This window comes from Nesoenas mayeri, assembly GCF_963082525.1.
Source record: "Nesoenas mayeri genome assembly, chromosome: 9".
NCBI classification, from domain to species: Eukaryota; Metazoa; Chordata; class Aves; order Columbiformes; family Columbidae; genus Nesoenas; species Nesoenas mayeri.
In genome coordinates this window covers 10,145,027-10,165,778 of record NC_137557.1, presented here as the reverse complement: position 1 = coordinate 10,165,778, position 20,752 = coordinate 10,145,027, and the positions used below count along the sequence as shown (strand labels likewise).

Here is a 20,752-nt window from a genome sequence, read left to right as displayed (position 1 = left end):
TCATATAGTTCAGGGCTTTTTCAGATTAGCCACAAGCCCATTTCAGTCCTTTGAGCTTGAATTTATGTACAATATTTTGTGCTTTTGAACTTTTCTTTTTGAATAATGTCCAAGATAATTCCCCTACTGATCTACAGCCATGATCTTTTGGAAAATGTGGTCATTTTGAGATGAGTAATAAAAGAGTTCTCTGTTTCCAAATACAATTTAATCAATTTGTGGATACTTTTCATTACGGCTCTAGATTAAAAGCTCTTAACAGAATGTCTAGATCACCCACATTCGCTGCTTGAAATAGTTCTGGCTGGTCCATCATAGACAGAGCAATTCGAAGTGCTGCCCAAATATTGCCCGATAGAGCAGGATGGGGAACCTGTTGTTGATTCCTGCTCTTCCTTTGCAAACTGAGAGCAGTGAGAAAATTACTGACAGCCTCTCTGTAGGGGAGAAGAAAAAAGAAACAAGCAATATAATTTGCAGTTCATCAGTCTCTTTCTGTTATTCTTGCTTGATTTTCTTTAAACAAGTGGATATAGCTTGTAGTAATGCAGAGCTCACTCTATTCATACATCTGGGGATATTGTCTCCATTGCTGCAAAGCTCCTTTTCATCTTAACTGTCCTAAGCTAACAGTTAGGACCCTGAAATATCACCCTTGATTCCTGAAGGATGTACTGAAAGTGGTTTTGATGGCATTAGTTATTTGAAGCAGTTTAACTGAAGTTTCCTTTCTAAAGACATGCTCTTATGTTTTCTTTTAGAAAAGCTATTAAGCACAGGACTAAGTTTACATGTGAGAGCAATCCCACTGATTATAATGAGTACTTGCACTCAGACATAAAAAAATGCTTAAGCAGCTTGCCGAATGAGAATGTCAAATTTTCTTTTAATAGATCAGTAGTTCTGTTATGTATAATTTGTGAAAAGAAGAAAAGCATCATTGCTTTGTTAGTACTTGGTGAAAAGTAATTACCAAATTTTCAATAGCTGAGATTATGTAGCTATATTCTGATTATTATTTTTATTTTGTTTCTTGGATAACTCCAGCTAGAAAATGAATTTTCACTTAGTGGTTATGACCCTGAGCTTTTTGTTTACACATTTTTGTAACTTACCTGTATGCGCCTAAGTTGATGCAGCTTATCCCTAAATTGTACCTGGACCTAATGAAGCCAGGTTGTATTTCTAAAGCACGTGTGTAGGCCTCGACAGCTTCTTCACTTCGATCCCCATTTGCCAACGTTGCTCCAAGACGATTCCATAATGTGTAGTCCTGGTGAGAAAATGAGTTTTCTACTGTCGGTGTCAAAAAGGGACATGATAGCTCACTTTTGCTAGTAAAGTAAGGAGGACTGCAGAAAATAACAGTATCAAAGCTTCTCTTAATTGACATGGAATGTGAGGTTCTAACTCATGATTATAGGCAACTTTATATAACTAGGACAATTAATCAGCACACAGCTAGAAACTGGACATGTATAAATTTGCTTCTAAATGGGACTGTCTTGTAATTAACATTTCTATTTCAGGTATTAAAATTTTAATGGCTGAAGTGACATCTCATAAATATTAGCCTGATCAAGAGGGGAGAAAGAAAATGGCTTGCAAAGCTAAAATCTTAAAAACTTGAAAGTATAAAATGTACCTCTGGCCGAACAGTTAAAGCAGCACTAAATGCATCTATTGCTCTGTTAAATTCTCCATTCAGGTGGAAAAGAACTCCAAGTCCCGTCTGCAAGTCAGGGTCTATCATATCACCATTCTGGTGAGCAGCCTCCAGGTACAAGTCCTTTACTTCTTCAAGTAATGAGCTAGACAAGGGTGAAAAATACCTTAAAGTTTCATCTTACATTTCTTTACAAAAATTGCAATATTGATTGTATAGCCAGAAATTAAAATCCTTGTAGTGGATGTATCAGAAGTGGTATACTCCTAGAATGTGAAAATAAGCTTCTTCAGCTTCATCACGGCAAAGATTTACTTCCAAGTGCTGTTGTAAACTCATGTCTGGAATAAAAATTTCACCTGTGTAATGAAGTTCACCTATATAAAGAAGAGAACAAGTCTTATGAGAAGTGGCTGAGGGAGCTGGGGCTGTTCAGCCTGGACAAAAGGAGGCTGAGGGGAGACCTTATCGCTGTCTGCAACTACCTGAAAGGAGGTTGTAGCAAGGTGCAGGTCAGTCTCTTCTCCAAAGTGCCAGGTGACAGTACAAAAGAAAATGGCCTCAAGTTGCATCTCGGGGGGTTTAGATTGGATATTATGAAAAATTTCATCATGAAAAGGGTTGTCAGGCATTGGAACAGGCTGCCGAGGGAAGTGGTTGAGCCACCATACCTGGAGGTGTTTAAAAGATGTGTAGATAAGATTCATAGGGACATGGTTTAATGGTGGACTTGTCGGTCTTGGGCTAATGGTTGGACTCAAGGATCTTAAAGGTCTTTTCCAACCTAAATGATTCTATGATTGTATGAAGTCAAAGTGCAGCTATGAACCCAAGTGAGATAATGTGAAAGCTTATTAAAACTATTAAAATTGGCTGAGTTTCTCAGACATCAAAGAGTTCCTTACTGGCAAAGAGAGCAGTCATTCTGAAGAGGAACAGATCAAGTGACTAGCCAAGACCCCTGAAGAAAGATGCCAAAATTTAAGACCTTGGTACCCACTGTAGGCTTCATAAAACCTTTGCACTGACAACACCAGATGTCAGCGGTAGAATAACATGCTTAGCAATTAAATCAAACTTGCATATTTTATTTTTGCTTATACTAAATTATCTTGTCAACCCAGGACTTGTAAGTGATAAGTGTAAACCAGAAGGCCTGTGTTCAACATGACAGGCTGTGGATAGCCCTAGTGTTTTGGTTCTATAATCATGTTTATGCCTTTAATAACTTTATCATGCATCTCACAATTCAGAAATACTTACTTACCAACCTCATGAAATCTTGAAGAAGGGCTGCCAACTCATGATTTCTTTTTTTGTTACTTAAAATGGCTGCTACCTCCTACTATTATTGCTCCTCTGCAAGGCTGGAGTCAGATTACAACAAATTACAACAGTGTCTCTTTGCTTAGAACTGAAATGGCTGTTAAACAAACAGATGCTACCTTCCAATATTTTCAGTGAACTGAAGGTCTGTCCCATTGCAAAATGGCTGTCATTCCTGGCTTCTAGTGCCTTGGTTGGGATATAGGAAATACGCTGAGCAGTAGGAAGAACACACACATGTAAGAGCTGGATACAGGCCTGGGTTTGGAAACAGCTGAAGAATGAGGATGTGGGAATATAGAGACAGCAGACAAGGTCAGAGGAAAGTGATGGGAGTAACGGGGAAGCATCTCTTTTCAGGTGTTTGTTTGTTTGGGTGGTTTGTTTGGTTAAACTTCCAGGGATGGCATAAGATCAAGCCTTCATTTGCTAAACCAAATGTCCTATGTGGGGTTCCCACTCTTGCCACTGGAGACACTGAGTCTTCCGTCAGAGGGAACAGGCTGGACTTCTACAGAGTGAGGGGGCACAGCATGCACCACCATTTCTAGTGACTTCATTAAAATTTCTGCCATTAGGATTTACACTGCATTTACCTTTCATCTGATGTCTTAGACATTCTCCTGGTAAGTGCTGGGGACCCTTTTTTGCTTTTCGCTATATATTTGTATTTTGGATTTTGCTTTATCCAGTTTCTTAGAGCTTGATAGGCTTCTTGTTGGTGGCCAGTGTTAGTATAACTTACAGCCAGGGCCATCAGAGCTTTTAGGTTGTTTGGCTGTAGTTCCAGGCACCTAGGCAGAAAATAAAAATATATTGAGGTATTTTTTTAGCCAAACACAATTCTTTAATTATTCCAAAATAATCTGTTTTTAAAAAAAAAAACAGTCGCACAAGTAAGATCTACCCAATTATATTTTTAAAGAAGGGACTTTGTCTTATTTTCTGTGATAAGTGCATTTTGCATATGTGTACAGAGACACATGCATATACACACACACATATGTACAGAAATGTATCCACACAAGCTTTGTTTTCATTCTTCTGGTTACGAGTAAGCGTAGGTAGATTCATTTTTTTAGTTACCTGTCTAGTAAACAAAGAGAAGCTTTATGTAAATTCAAGCAAACAGTTCAATATGGTTTGCAGGTATACAAAGAGGTATTTCTCCCACCTTTATGAATCTTCTCAGTCATCCTGAATTCTTAGTTTTTCTTCAATAAAGCTGGAGCCTATCGAGTAGCCTTTCTACAGTTATATGCCATTAACTGAAACCAGAATCTAGTCTATTTTGTGAATATCGCTGTTGCTTGTTTCAAAACTGTGGGGATGAGCAAGCTCGCTAAATCAGGCAACCCCTTGGATTTCTCTCCAGGTAAGCTAATAAGTGACATGTAAATTAGTTAGAGCATCCTCCAGTGAAATGACTGCATAGTTAACATTGCAAATGCAATTGAAAGTGGAGAGGGTATTTGCTTCAAATGGAAACATGAAAACCCACTACAGAAGGATAATATTAATGCTGATATTTTGAAACTGATGTTTGACATACAATCATACTGGGATCTTCGCATCCCTATCAACCTAGAAATGTTGTCAGTTTAGTATTCAGCAGCTGAAGGGAACTCATTCCAATTAAGAAAACCTCTTAATTAAAGGACAAACTACAGAAAATATGCCAAGCGGCTGGAATATCAAAAAAGGCGCTTTATTTGCATTATGCCTAATTCATGTTTATCTGGCCATGTAACTTTTCTTTTGTGCAACTACTTAGTTTACTAGATTAAATATTGCACTTATTTAATAATTCAGAAATATTAACCACTAGTCATGCCTCTGAAATCACTGGGAAGATTTCTATATCTATGCTAATGCTTCATTTAGTTAAATAGATGCTTCATGTTACAAGATAAGTATGACGTTAAATATACCTAGGCTTCCATTAGCTAATACTCATCATACCCCTTAATTAGCAATTATCTTCATCTACCTTTGGAGGGCGACAATGGCTGCCTGCTCATTTTCATTCTCTGCCTGTGTTATGCCAAGGAACTGCCAGGCCTGTAAAAATAATGATTATTGTGTTATTTTGTTATATAGTAAGCAGTTACAACCGATATCACTGTAAGCAGCGGGGTAAATAAAAATAGCAGATCTGTCCAGCACTGACTACAGGTTTTTCTACAGTGTGCATACCAACACTACAAATCAATGTGGTTTTGAGTATCTGTGGGTCTGATAATACTTATAATCAATTAATGCAAAGGTATTCTGTGAGTGTGTGATCACATGATGATTTCTTAAATTTTAATTACTGTACATTTTAAATCTTACTAGAATTTTATGGATAACGGTGAAGAACAATTTTTAAGTTGTAGAAGTTAAAGGGGTTCTAGAGAGTCTGGGAATTCTCTCTGCTTTTCAAAATACTGCTGCCTAATTTAATGTGGCAACACCTTCAGAGAAACATAGATACTTACACTGTAAATATTTTTCATGTTTCACAGAAAACAGACTTCAAATATATACTCACTGAAAACATTAATATTCCAGAAATTGGTATAACTTCTAAAAAATTGTCATCGTTCTTGTTAAATCAAAAATGTTCACATTTTCAATAGCAGTTTTAAAAGATTGTTTGAAAACTTCAAGAAAAGGAGGAAACATTTGAAATATTGTCTCTTTCAAATGCTTTTAAATGACAGCTTGGAAATGCTATCATTTCAAAAATAGATTCTCATCTTATGAAAAGCTCACGTTTATTTATTTCAAGTCATGCACTATTCCAAAATGACCACTAAGGTTCAGTCTGTTTCAGTCAGTCATGACTAGCAAAGGTTTGAGCCCTGAAATCATTCCATCACCGCACGCTAAAGGGAGTCCCTTTTCCTTTATCAGTAAAAGGCGCGTGAGCACGTACCTCTGCATCATTGGGTTCTTGCAGAATAGCAGCCTCCAGGTATAAGATTGTAACTGGCAGGTCACCTTCTTTCATTTTTTTCAGTCCTTCCTCAAAAGCACCAGGCCAGTCTTTGAAGGGATTCTCAGTATGGAAATAATAACCCTGGAGAAGGAACAATGGACCCGTGATGAAGCATTGTAGCAAGGAACGGCAACTCAATAAAATGGAATGACTCACTATTTTCCAACTGGATGTAAACATCCTTTCTTCTATGAAAACACCGTGAGTTCCTCCATGAAATTTCAATGACAAAAAGTGTCAAAAGTCAGCATTGCCGGACAGTTAGGGTTCTGCTCTTTATTTTTACTTTGGCTCTGAAGCTATACTTCCCAGTACTCGTGTTGGGCTCTCGTGCTCCCATCAAAGGTAATGGCAACAACTCACACTAACTGCAATAACAGCAGAACTGAACCTGGCGTGAGCCCAGCGCATCCGATTTAATGGTACAGAGCACACATCAAGTGGTTGACCCCCTGCAGTGCCTGTAACCTGGTGTCTGTGCAGTTAATACCCTGAAATCTTCAATTAACCTTCGAGAGAGAACAGTGTTGCAAGCGCCTCAGGTTATTTCAGAATTTCTTTAAATTCTGCCTTTTTCTCTCTTGCCAGTGCAATTTAAAGGGTACATGCTAATATCAGCTACATAATATAAATCAAATTAAAACCTACAAGGGAGGGAATGAAGAAGAGAGACAGAATCTCCATCATTTCTATCCTAACAGTGTTTGAATGTGCAAGCCCAGATTTTCTTATTTGATGCTCTTCCTTAAGTGTCCGTAATCCAGCAGTTTGTTTCATGATCCTTTCAGCTGAATTCAGGCAGTCTGCAAGTTTAAATGTGTTCTCACTATGGTAAGGTCTTTTAAATCTACCTCACTCACAGGCACTTGAAGAGGAAGAACTCTTTGGGGTGAAATTATTTACTGTGTCCAGTTTTCTTGGGTTCCCTTGAACAGCTGAGGCTCGTATCTCATCTCTTCACAGGAAGAACGTTCTGTGTTAAAAAAACTTGGTGTTACCTTCTCAATAGTTGAGATGGTGACTTGCCCTGGTGCTTCCTGGTTCTCTGAAATCCAGTTTCTGCGAGCCATTTCTTCCCATTCTGCTTGCATTTTATCCCAAAACTCTGTGTCTGACTAGAAGAAAAAAGAGGAAAAAAGGGAAGAAAATGAACAACAAAACTTTAAAATGGTAAGCTTTTAATTTCTTTCTCGTAATTTTTGGCTGAGCAGTATTAATTCTCTTAATAATCGTACTGACTGAAATACTACAGCACAAATTTGGAATTCTATATAATTAAATTTAATCTCTTATATTGGAATGCATTTCATCAACAGAAAACTCTCTATCTCAGAGGCAGCATATGTTTTATTTGAAGCAGGATTTGCAGCAGCTTACACTACATCTTATTGATGTTAACAACAAATTGTTACATAAAATTTGAAGGAAATAAATGCTGCTGTTCCCTGATGAAAAAAAAAGAAAAAAAGAAAAAAGTCAACCAGGCATAGATGCTAAAGAATAACAATAGATAAAACTGTTTAAAAGGGAACAAGCATCCCCCTTTGGTAGTTTCAGTATCATTTTCAATTATGTAAAAGAGTAACAGCAAAACTTTGAGGGTGTTTACACGAGACAGTTAATACAAATGGGGCTTTTGATATAGTGGAGAAATCCTAATATTGCATGGTGTATGGTACTGGTGGGAGTAATCGATAAGAGGTTATAAAATTGTACAGTAAGATTAATATTCAGCTCGAAGTCAAGACAGAAAAATGCATATGCAAGAGAAACAGAAATGATGAAAACAGAATGAGATTTAGGATGTGTAACGACCATAACGAGGGAACCACTGTGGCTACTAGAAAATGATGCCAAAAACCAGAAATAGAATTGGGGAAAAAAAGAGGGGAGAATCCAAGTTAAGGTGCTATTTTTTCAGCCTCCACACATTACTCATAAACCCTGAAAAGCAGTTCTATAGAAGAACATATGCTCTGCACTATGAGCCTTTGCAAAGTTTTCCAGTTCCTACAAGGTCATGGCCAGAACTTCAGTGAACTGACACTACTGAGAGCACAGTCTCTCAGCTTATTTATGTCAAAGGCAACAGTACAGATAATTGTATTGAGATTTAGACAGAACTATTTGAGTGCGAGGTGCTAACTCAAATTATTTGAAGGTGGTATAAACTGGTCCAGACAGTTTTGTCTCAGTCTTCATTACAAGCCTGACTGCTTTGCTACTGCTCCACAGCCAGGCATGATGTGCAAAAATAGAGCTTAGTTAGTCTGGCCTGCCACAACCCTCCTCAGACACTGGGAGAAAGACAAACACAGACTGTAAACATCTCTAGAGTGAGTCAGCAGGGAGAACCTTTGAGATGAGGTGGGAAGCATTAGGAGGACCCGCACTGGCTAAGTAGGTGTGGTTGCTGTAGGTCACGAGGCTCTTCACAACTGGCAAGGTGCATTCCCTGTCCAGAAATCTAACAGGCATTTTCCTTTCGCTCTTATCCAGCACCTTCTTCCAGGAGACTCAGAATTGTCTGAATTATGCAATTATTTGACCTGTGAAGGTACCTGCTATGTCCCTCTGGGGACTAGGAAACAAACGTCAATCATTCTTTCACTCTTTGTAATAGAAGCAACCAGAACATGACAACTCTTATACAACAATTTCTGAGGTTTCAAAATTTGCTTTCATTCCAAATTTGATGGAAATACCATATTTTAGATAGTTGTGAGATTGTGCTGAAGTGTCCAGTTAGGGTTTGAAAAGGCTGGGATAATGAATCGGATCGCTCTTTCTTTTATCAGCCATGACCAGAGGCACTTGAATTCCTTAAAGTATCCTGTTCAACAGATGCCTCCATCAGCTATTTTGCATTCAGAGCAAATCTCCACTGCACTGAAGAAAAAAATTACTTGACCATGTTTTTACTAGCAGTAATTTTTAGTTTCAGGGTGAGGTAAAAAGAGTGGAAATTTCCATTTCCTACAGATTAATAAAACTACTGAAAAGTAATCAGTAATGTCTTTTTAAACAGATCAACTTAAAGAAGTAATCATATATAGATATATACGTATATATGAGTTTATATTAGAATAGTTTCTTGTATTTTTCCCACAAAAGTCCCTCATGAATCAGTGATTTGGAAACACATCAAATAACATTTCTGTGGATTGTGAGCAAGCATAGAAGTGGGTTTAGGTCTTAAGTTCAAATTCTGCTGCTTAATTACATATTTATAATTCACATAGAAGTTCACTCTGTGCATACTCCACTCAGCAAGCTGGTTACTATGCATTCAAGTAGCCATGCTTCATGTCTATCTATAGGGTGTCAAAGGCAGAGGAAAGACGTCACAGGGAGAAGACCTGTTTTGCTATAACATCTCTCAACTCATCATTTGCTACTTGGACACGAGCCAGGACCCAACTGTTCTTTTGACCTAGAAGCAAAGATTTGCTTGTTTGGGACAAATGGGTTTAAGTCCCATCTACAGCTTTCTAAGCGCATCCAGCACATGGGGTTTCTGAAGCTGGTACGGCAGAGTCGCACTGAGCAACTGGATCATGCACAAGTACAGCACCTGATAAAATGCTGTAATATTGCTGTGACAAATAAAAATGTCAGTGGCAGAGCAGCTTAATGTCCTTGAGGAAGAGACCCATAAATATTACATAGTCTTGGTTAAAGGCCTAAGTCTGTTTCAGCTGTTGTTAGTAGCAATTTTATCACTGACTTTAGTGGCAGGAGGGTTAAATTAATATTGAGTGCTTTTAAAAATCTGGCTCTGGCTCAAGACTCCTACATCTAATTTTAACTGTATTTGCTATGTGACTGGTGCCAATTACTTAATTTCAATGTTTTTGCTGCCTTAATGCTGGCGAATTACTTTTGATGTACCAGAAGTTTTCAGACCAGTTGAACACATTTAACATGTTGTCAGATCATCTGCAGCAGTTAAGTGGAATGACAACCAGGAAAAATGTTTATACCATCTTGCTACTTCCAAGCAGAATATTCTGCATTTTGTCAAAGAGGCTATTTTTTACTCTTAGTATTTAAAAATATGCTGAAGCAGTTAAACAAATGGGAGGCAAAATTAATTCCAGGCTCTTTACTTCATACGATACAGTGAAGGGGTTTGGAGGATGGGGTATATTTTCTGAATATTGCTGGCTAATTTCTAAACTTACCTATTTTCCTAACTTTAACTGTAGAATTTTGCTTGTCCTGCACTACCAAAAATTAATTTGTAGTGCTCCTTCTTGACCAATGCAGAAGAAAGAAACATTCTGTGGTGCTTCTTTCTTTGAATTACTGCGTCAACATACTCTTCAATGTGGAAGACACAGTAAGTTAAACTTATGTGCTAAATACATATGATTTCTTTAGCTGATATGTTCTCAAAACAAAGTATGCCTTTTTAGTAAAGTCTAGAGAAAAAAAAATATATTTCAAGGCAAAGATTCCCATTGTGATGTGAGAGAGAACCAAATAAAATGCATCTGAATTCATCCTAGATCCCAATTTAAAATGTGGTTTAGGCAGTCTCAGCACATCCAAAAAGGATGTTGAAATAGTGAGACGGGAAAACCATGGGTACAGAAAGGATTCTAACTGGTATTCGTGGGTACTATAAAACTGATTATTCTAGACTATGTTTTCCTAGGTTAGAATAAATCATTCCCATCTTCTTCCCACTATTGTCACATAATTTAGCTGTCATATGTTATGATGCTTCATAACAGTATATCATACGGCAGACGGCTCATGTGACATGGTATAAATAAAATGCTGAGAAGGACAGCTCAAAATTTCTTTTCCATCTGCAGTTTAATCTCTACATCAGGGAACCATGGAATAAGAAAATACCAAAACTGCTTTTTTTTTTTCCATCTCTGAGACTTTTCTCAATTGGAAGTTTTTGCACTTTCTTGGTTTTGTTTTTATTTATTCCAGCTTATTACCAATAGGATAGTGTGTGATAGAACAATTGTTTTAACAGAATATAGGTACAGGATGGATCTGAATCTCCATGCTGGCATTTTTTAAAAAGTCAAACCTACCAATTTTTGGTAAAACGCAGCTAATTATTAGAAAGATTACATTAAAGCATATTTGTACGGCACTTGGAAATCATGAAGGCCTTAGGGTATTTGTGCTTCCCTCACATGCAGAGCAAATGGATGAAGCAAAACTCACATCCAGTTTCCAGAATGACAGATGAAAGTAACCAAGTCTGCAAGCACCCAACCACTGCAAGTGAATCTGGACCCTCTCTAGTAAAAAAGTTAATTTACTTACCTCTTTATTCTTAAAGGATTCCCCAATGGCACAGACATCTTTAAACCTTCTTAAGAAAGAATTACCTCACAGATCTTCATTAATCTTAAATTTGACATCTTAAAACCATTCCCAAAGCTCTGAAGTGAATACTGGGTAGAGGATAAAATTTGGTGTCTTCATCTACTGAATTGTTAATTAATTCCTTTCAAACTAGGCCACAAAGGACCTGAGATTTTCTTCCTTTTCCTGATCAGTTTTCTGGCTAATCTTACCACTTGGAGCTTTCCCAGTTGAAGAATATTACAGAAACATCCAAAGCCTAAAAGATGAAATTTTGAACTGTATCTATTCTGTGCTTATAGAAAGCACTAATCTTTCTGAGATGGGCTGCAATTTATTTCAATCACTCTAGCTTTCTTACCACTTCATTTTAACTAGGATGAAAATTCAACTCTTTCCATATGCAAATGAATAACTGCTCTATAAGGTCTTGAAGAATCCTTTCCTTTACATTTTAACTACCTGGTTCAAGTTTCTATTTTAAGCAGAAAGAATAACTTGAGACTGCCAGCTACACAGTTACAGAAACATTTAATTAGATTCTTTTTAATAATTGTTTTTTGAGACTATAGTAAGGTATTTTAACAACTTATCTTTTTTTTTCCCTTTAGAATGACCTTTAATGTGCAGGAGGCTTTTTTACAATATATTCTCCTCCTTGCTTTACTCTGTAATGTAATTCAATCATGTTTTGTAATCTGTTGTTGGCCTCAACTCATTTTTCTTTTGGCTGAATGTCTGGGAACTTCAGGTTCCCTGTGTTGCGATCACAGAATACAGCACATGTCCCACCTGAAGGATCACTCTGCAGTGCAATTAGGAACATCTAGAGCACTTTAAGCAGTGGCAATTTCAAAGCAAGTCTCTCCTGTCCTGCCAGAGGCAAATGTGTATGATGTGTGACAGCAAAAACCCTGTTGTGCGTTACAAGCAGTTGTTCGCAAATAATCTATTTGATCAGGAGAACACAACGCCCTCAGAAAATATAAGAAAAATGCATTCAGTTTATACTTTATAAACTTACTGGTTGTGTCCATTTTAGCCTTGTATGTCGAGACAGGATTTTTTTTCTGTCCAATAAGATCCTTAGAAACCATGGCAGAAAACATGGTAGAAACCATGCAGTCTTACCTTAGCATATAATGATAAAACCTACAAATCAAATTAATTTCTTAAATGAGAAATTCTGTTTCTAGCTAGAAGCCAACATATGATTTAAGCCTAGTTTTGTTTGTAATTAACCAATATCAATCCAGAATTGTTCAACTTCCAACACTGAAATTACAATGGTATAAAACTCAAGTTAAAGGAGTATTAAAACACAGGCACTAAAATTTAAATCTAACCCCAAATATCCCTAAAGTGTTTTAGATGTTTGGAGACTAATGAGACTGCAGTTCATGCTAAAAATAATAATTTTCAAGGAATCAGTTTCACAGCCTAATCCTTTCTACCCTAACAACTCCTTTCAGTTCAGGCTGAACTTTTGTCCTCGGTGGAATGCATTCATCTGGGCTCTTTGTGGCGACGGAATTTTGAATGGTTACCGACTGAATCCCTGAGAAGATATGATGCTCAAGATTGATGCTTGTATCTATTTTTTTATTGAATTCTGTTAAAAAACTGTATGCCATCATTTTTCTAGACAAGATCAGGATTTCAGTTGGGACTAGTGGTATAGGACAACACTCAAGAGGCATTTTTCATGTTGGACAAGTACTAGTTAGTGAAGAAAACAGAAGTGCAATAGGAGAACTAACCAAATACCTGCACCTTTTCAAACAAAAATTGTCAGGAAATGAGAGTACTCCTATGTTTAACATTCTGCCACTAATCATAAAAATGCATTGGTAGGCGGTTACTGGTACACATGCAGTTATCCATTACAGCAGGTGTTCTGTATATCAATGATTTCAAATTCCACTTTCACAGTGGAGAATTGGTTTGTGTCTGAGCTTAAATAACTGACTGCACACATTCATTTGCTGGGGAAAAATGTTTCACTCTTATACTTTAAGCTTAAGAGTACTTGCATTTATGGGGAATCTTTCTTGACCCACTTGCTATAGCAATAAAAGTTGAGCTTGAAGAGTTGGTTCTGTCTAATCTTCATTTATAGCTAAGGTTATTATTATTATTATTATTATTTTAAAAGAGAAACTGCTATTTTAAATGAGTAACTCCAGGAAGTGTATATTTTCTCTGCTTTAAATATTCCAGTTTGAAATTTCTCCTATACTTGTGCTGCAAGATGAATAAGAAATCCTTAGAACATTAGCTGAAAATGAAAACAGTAAATGAAGTAATACCTCAACAGCTGCCTTTGCTCTTTCAAATTCCTCCTCCAAGGAGTGATTTCTGGAGAGAAGAGGCCCTCCCCAACGCTGCTCCTTAGTTGATCGTGCCTAAAAAATAAAAGAATAAATCAGAGAGGGATGATATACTCTCTGCCACATTTCTGAGTCACTTCCTTAATTGCCTAGAGCCCCAAATGGCCTTTTTCTTGGGCAAAACTAGTTGTCTCCCTGCATGAATTCCTCTGAATTCTCTTACGCGATTGCAGAGATCAATCCTCATGGGAAGTAGAGTAATTTATCTTTTCCAGACCATTCTTTTCAGTCAAAGCGTGTGAAAGATAAAGAGGTATCTAAGACAAGACAATGTAAGAGTTGGGCTACAAAGGGAAGAGCTGACAGTTTGTATAAGACTTTTACCTTCCTTGTCCCTTCTCCTGTATGACTGTGGCAGTGCATCTCACTCATCCTCCAGGAAGAAAGCATCTCATTTTCCCTGTACATTTTGTGGGTTTTTTTTCAGGTTCTGTTTTGGGATCACACTGGAGACCCAGGTGTGCTATGGGTTTTATTGGAAGGACAAATGTTTTTCACAAGCAGCAGCTCTCCTGTGCCCTACCATCAGGCAACCCCTTTGGAAGTACATAACAAGTTTCTCCCAGTTCTTTTATTAAAAACGTATATTTTTTGCACAAAAGGCACAGTACAAAACCAAGCAATACTCAATGATGGCACAGAAAAGCACAAAGTGGTCTAATATTGCTAAACAAGAGCTCTGCCTGCTAACCCCTTCCCTCATGTTTGTCAGAATTTAAACTCATTAGCCATTTGCCTGGCCATGGTCCCAATTGCGTTAATTTATATTAATACATTTCTGGGTGTTCACATAAGTAATGTGCAATGCACAGCCCAACATGTATGTCCATGTGTGTGCACACAGGTTTTTTTACCTAGAAAGATGGCATTTTTATGTCAATCCAGCCCTAAATTTTCTGGTTTGTTCCTCAGTCTTTGGTCCCTCAGGTAGAGACTGATCAGTGAAATGTATACGGGGTCGGTGATATACATGCAGGTAGAAAAGAACAATACAGCACAATTCCTGTGAGAAGCGCGTGATGGGGGGACACTGTGCATTATTCTGTGTTGGCTTCTGGACTTTGCTGCGTCAGGACACAGGGTGTGAGGGAAGGACTACACAGAGGAGCTGTCCGTTCTGTTTTCACATCTACTACCTCACATCTATGTTGTTTGGAAAATACATTTTTCTTTGCTGAGGCCAAGAAGAGGTTTCAGGTTGTCATTGAAAACATAGTAAACCCAATCCAATACACAAACTAGTTATTTTACTGATTAAGAGAGTGTAGGCAGAAGAGAGAACTGGTTCAAATCACCCCATTGCCTATATATCACGTGACGGTATCTGTCGCTCAGCATCTGCAGGATGAGACTGACATTCTGCAGAGAATAAATTGAGGTTGTCTGGAATATGTCTTTGAGGAAGGTGCTTGGATTTAATTTAAAGCTATCAAGAGACCTTAATCATATAACTTTGTTTGCAAATTTGTTTAATTGCCCTCCTTGTTTCCCTTTATTAATTTTAATTTCAGTTTCCAACTATCACTTCTTATTCTTTTTCCATTACTTTAATGCACTTTTTTAGTACTCCTTATTTTCTCTATGGAAAGATAATGATGACTTTAATCAGGTTTTAATTATCTTTTAAATGATATAAAGAGATTGAGATCTCAAATTACCTCATTATGAGGCATTTTATTCAGACTTCAGCCTGGTTTGTGTCTCTTTTACTCTCCCTCTTTATGTTTTTGTAGCTTTATTTTCTTTATAGACATACAGACAACCGAACTCTATATTCCAGTACATGTGTTGCTGTTTTTCTGTACAGAAACCAGGTGATCTCCTGTCTCCCACTAGTTATGTCTGATTCCACATGCTCTTCTTGCCACAGCGCTGCACAGGGAGCACTCATGTTGACATCCTCGTACACTCTGAGCCAAAGATGCCTTTCAAATTGCATCGTGGTGTAAGTAGAGCCTGCATTCTTCTTCTGAAATGTATGATTTTTGAAACAACTGTATTGGAATATGCATTTATACAGACATCTTTGTCAACAGCTCATTTTTATGATGCTTTTATTCCATTTTTTTTCATTCCACTGTGCCATCATATACAGATTTTGTCAGGAATGGCTTGCATATTTATCTTCAGATCAATAATACTGCAGAGTATGGTTTCTCTTCGGCATCACAGAAGAATGCTCATACAATTACAGCTCCTAGTAAATAACTACTGTACTTGAGAACTTAAGTTAGCCAGTTTTAATCTGTTTAAGAGCTGCTGTATTCACATTGTATGTTCCTAATTTTAAAAATCAGAATATGGTATGTTAATTCAAACATCTTGCAGAATATCACGCAGCCACCTGTAATCTGACTGAAGAATCAAATAGTGTAAATCGTGATGTTGAGGCTGAGTAGTGCTGCAGAAGGGGAGCGTGAGCTTGTTGGGGCATTAGAGTGATGAGCGGGAACAGGACAAGCACAGAAGTGTCTTCCTCTGCCACATGTCAAAGTACACGTGGCGTTCCCACACAATCCCCACAGAAATATACCTTCTCCTCTATTAAATGCCCACTTGCCCTCAACCTCAACCACTGTAGGATATCTCAGTACTAATAAAAGTGAAACAAGGAACTTTCCAGAATGGCAGATAAAAGAAAGAACAAAGATACTTGTATGCAGCATAAGAGTTAATAATATGCAATATATGATGTGAGTAGAATACTGAGAAGCAAGACGGCCACATCCGATCACAGCCACCTTGCTATTGCCCATTCCAGCCTTCAAACACATTTATTCCTTATTAGTTCAAAGCTTGCCTTTGTGCTTTTGTATTGGCAGAAATGCTGGTAAACACAGGACTTTGTTAAGATGACTGCATAATTTTAATGAAAATATGACCTAGTTACTTAGTATTTCACTTTGGTGGACTAAATCTAACATGTCAAAATGACTGATGATTGTCTGAGAAATTGCTGATGGAAAACTGCAGCAAGTTTGACAAGATTAAATCTTTAGGGTATGGCAGAATCTGTTGCATATGCAAAGGTTACTCTTAAATAAGACAGGCAAGATCTATAGAGGACAAAATATGAAAAACATATGCTTTGATAAAAGCTCTAACGTGATTTCTTTTACAAGCAGATTAAGAACTCGGTCAAGACAGATGAGCCTGTTTGTTGGGACCTGATGACTTTGACAATCCAAGTATAAACAGGATGAATGAAGTGGGCAGTGAATGAAAATACTATATTTCTAAGGAAATTACCTAGAATAAGAACATAATCTCACTTCAGGTCAGTTCTCTGCACCACTAAGTACCAGTTTAACAACACTTCCTAGCTTGAATGGATCAGAAGTTTGAAAAAAAGCAGCTTATGATAAAAACAAACAGAAACCCCAAACAACCAAACCAAACCAAACCAAACATGGAATAGAACAGAACAGAGAAGAATTCCATACTCAGCTTCTTTTTCAAGTTGGGTGATTCAACTTTGCATTTTAAAATTTTGAAATATCAGTCATTTTACGAAACAGAATGGAGCCTCAACTGACTGTACTTACAATGAATTAAAACTGCAGATTTTTGCTTCTGCAGTTATTCTAGTGGAAGATAAACAGGAAATAGACCATATAAAGTAGAGATGTTATATACTAAATTTGTAACTGCTTTTACAAAAAGCCACAGCTCTTAAATTCCGTGACCGTTTACATGATTTACTCACATGTTTACTGAGCACAACCTTGCTGGCATTTAGATTTATTAGGCTGCAGAACAGCCAACCTCCTAGAAATGGGTTAGAGGTACTTAAACTGGACAAAGCACATGCAAACACATGGTCCATATCAAGTGGATGATATTATGCAATAGGTCTTTTCCGTTACTAAGATGTATAAATCTATGGTACAGAAAGGAAAGATATCATGCATTACAACTAGTGCTAGGCTTTCCAAAGGGAAAAAAAAATCCTCTTTGTAATGTAGACATGGCAGGGAAATAAAGGAGATTTTTTTCCTGACCAAAACACAGGAATGGATCCCAATAAGTGGGTTCTGTTTCTACTTTCTGGAAAAGAAAAAAGTGCACAATCTCAGGAAAGACACTTGGAATTTTAGTGTCTCATTTTTCCATTTTCAAATGAGGCTATTATTTTCCATTAATTTCCAGATTTTCCATCTAACAGAAAGGTTTTGAAGTCCAGGCATAAAAATAGCTATGGAAGAGCAGAAAATGATTTTCAACTAAAAGTTAACCCACCGAACAACTCTGCCTTTCCCCTGCCAGCAGCACTGGCTCATCTTGAAATTTTTCAGATAACAAATAAGAAGCAGGAAAGAAGGTGTGTAAGCAACCTCATCTGTGTGAATGCATATATAAATGCATGTTTGCACATATATATGCATACACGCCTGTCTAAAGCCATCCAACTCTAAATAGTCATTTCCATCAGGAAAAAGTACTTTGACCACACTGTGGCTCTCCCACCTGTGGAGGTAAACTGCTAATGAACATTGGTCTAATGAATCCTTCCTGTATTCCTGAGCCATCTCCCAGTTTCGGGGACTCTGGGTTGACCAAAGGCCCTTGAGAATAGATAAATTACAGGGAAATGGAATCATAGAAGTTTGAATTTCAGAACTGGAGGAAGGGAAAAAATGTGATGTTGTAAATTTTAGTTTGACGCTTTTCTCTCTGTACAGGAAGGTCACAGTTCACTGCAGTATTAAGCTCTGAATGTTTGAGATGCTGAAATAGTTCAGTTAGTTTCATAATATACTAATTTGGAAGCTGTCTGAAGATTGGGCTGTATGAGTCTTTTAATGGATGATCTTGAAAATATCGTTTAAAAAGTTCTTCCAGAATGTGAACCATTAGCCAGTGGGACAATTCCTATTTGCCTTTTTATTGTTAATAAATCTACCGAATCCTCTTACCTGTATTGCGGGTGCAAGTTCTAATTCTGATGTCGAATCAGAGTCCAAGGCACTCTTGACATTAGTCAGCTCAGACTGTGATCTGTTTTCTGTGGACCTAGAAATAATGCATTTGTATTCTCATCACTGCACACTAAGACATGCTGCCTTGTCTTTCAGCTTCATTAGCACATACTGATTCGTCAGGTTATTTCTTTTAACAGAATGGTTTAACTTGCAGTTATCAAACATGCCCAGGCCCTTCTCAGTGTTCCCACTCTCATATTTTTCAGTTGTACAGAGACAACAGTTAATACAACAGGGGAGAGTCAGGCCTGATTCACCACTAGAGCCCTGGGCATATATTGGCATTAAACTATTACAGTATAAAGGAATGAAAACTTTGGCTCTACCCCTGGGCTTCTATTTCATAGCCAGGCAAAATGAGCTCAGGCAATGACACAAGACTGTACCTGCAGTCAGTGTCTAAGAATCAACCAGCACGTTACAGGACTTCACCTTGGCATGTGTGCATTTTTGTGCCACGATATCCTAATATTGTTTCTTCCTAGAAAATGAAGCCCTGTAGACCAAAATCGAGTTAACAGAGCAAAACTTGTGAAAAGCTCTGAGTGAATGAAACACTCAGATAAAGGGCAGGTTAAGCTACAGGATAAGCATCATTTGGTCAGAAAACTGCTTCCAGTGTATGAAAATGCTAATTATGGTAATGCATAATGTAGTGAATGAATGTTGCTTACAAATCAGGAAGGCAGGAGAATGAATCTACGTGAACTGTTCCCAAAGGAAAAGTCCAGTTCTTCCTCATTTATGTTCCCTGCAATTTCAGTTGAGCTGCATGAAAGAGGTAGTGCTTGGCTTGGGTATTTTTTCTTGCCTCTTCCAGTTATACACAGAAATCATGCCCTCTTGGTAGTGAAACCAAAACACACCAGATATCCAATGAGAGAGAGAGAGATCAAATCTCTGCCAAGTATCCTTTTTCACTCATGTTACTCCTGTGTTTGTAATTGGTTTTGGATCACTATGTATCTCTGTAGAATTCTCACCACCATTTATTCAGTAATTGCACCTCCTACTTTTCATAACATTAAAAATTGCTGGCAAAGTGCGATTTTATAGTGTACTAGCTTATGATACATTGTCCAAAACGTCTGCTTGAACACATTTAATGTACTCATAACAGATTTAATAATATGACTTGTCATCAAGGGAGCTTTCTGTGAATTAAGAGAGCTGGACTGGAAGTATTTTTAAGAGGAAAGCAAAAAGTTGTACCATAAAAGTTCTTTTGATGGAGCTCTAGATGATGAAGATGTTCGCTCCGTAGAAGGGTGGACCTTGCTACTCCTATCTCCATGAAAACTGACGTCATCCCATTTCTCTAGCTGTGTGTGAATATCGACTGAAAAATAAGAAAAGGAAATATGAATCTTCTAAAGAAAGTACTGCAGAAAACTATCTCTCCTTTGTTAAATATAGGTTATAGAGAAAATGGTGCCATCAAACACTGTATGTTAGTTAAGGTCCAAAATACAGAAATGTTGTGCACCTTTTTAGTTGATATTCTGTGAAAATATTTGGGAACTCATAACATTTTTCTAAGTCTATTAGCATTCATGGTCAGAATGTCAGTGGAACTCAGGACTTAAAATCTGTGTTTGTATGTAATTTAGACATGTTGATAAAATTATATTAAGTATGTAATAGTTTTGAATATCTTTAATTTCCTAATTGTAGTGAAATCATAAAAATACAACTTCTTTTAGTGACTACCATTAAAAAATGCCTGCATAGGTAACTGGATAATATATTCAGTCATATGTTGGACTTGCTTTGCAAAAATCAAAAGTTCATCTCCTGTTTGAAGATAAAGTTCTTGAAAAGAATTTCTGTGCTGATGAATGGAAATCGTGCTACCTTGGTATAAATTACATTTACCTTGCAAATTTCTCAGTTGTGGTGCAAGTAATTTAGTTTGGATGGTACTAAATTAAATTCACCTTTTCTAAAGCTCATCTATAGATCACGCTTGGCAGGATATTGAGTTGTGTTTAGGATTTTTGTCAGTCTGTATAAATATGGCTCTTTTGTCAAGAATGGATTTTTTTTCTCTTGTATGCATAGATAAAGC

General features: G+C 37.3%; 1 protein-coding gene across 3 annotated transcripts in view; it reads right to left on the bottom strand.

Annotated features, from left to right (window-relative positions):
* Positions 1 to 232: 232 nt before the first annotated feature.
* The window catches only part of PEX5L (peroxisomal biogenesis factor 5 like), a gene marked incomplete at its 3' end in the record, with an annotated part of 39,545 nt that continues 19,025 nt past the window's right edge, over positions 233 to 20,752 (bottom strand). For all 3 annotated transcript variants that reach the window (XM_080349956.1, XM_080349957.1, XM_080349958.1), the window contains 10 exons: positions 19,897 to 20,023; positions 18,619 to 18,715; positions 13,622 to 13,717; positions 6,974 to 7,090; positions 5,913 to 6,056; positions 4,983 to 5,053; positions 3,589 to 3,786; positions 1,646 to 1,811; positions 1,116 to 1,273; positions 233 to 437 (listed from right to left, as the gene is read on the bottom strand). In XM_080349956.1, coding sequence (XP_080206082.1) covers positions 233 to 437; positions 1,116 to 1,273; positions 1,646 to 1,811; positions 3,589 to 3,786; positions 4,983 to 5,053; positions 5,913 to 6,056; positions 6,974 to 7,090; positions 13,622 to 13,717; positions 18,619 to 18,715; positions 19,897 to 20,023 — 1,379 coding nt within the window. The remainder of the gene's footprint in view (positions 438 to 1,115; positions 1,274 to 1,645; positions 1,812 to 3,588; positions 3,787 to 4,982; positions 5,054 to 5,912; positions 6,057 to 6,973; positions 7,091 to 13,621; positions 13,718 to 18,618; positions 18,716 to 19,896; positions 20,024 to 20,752) is intronic.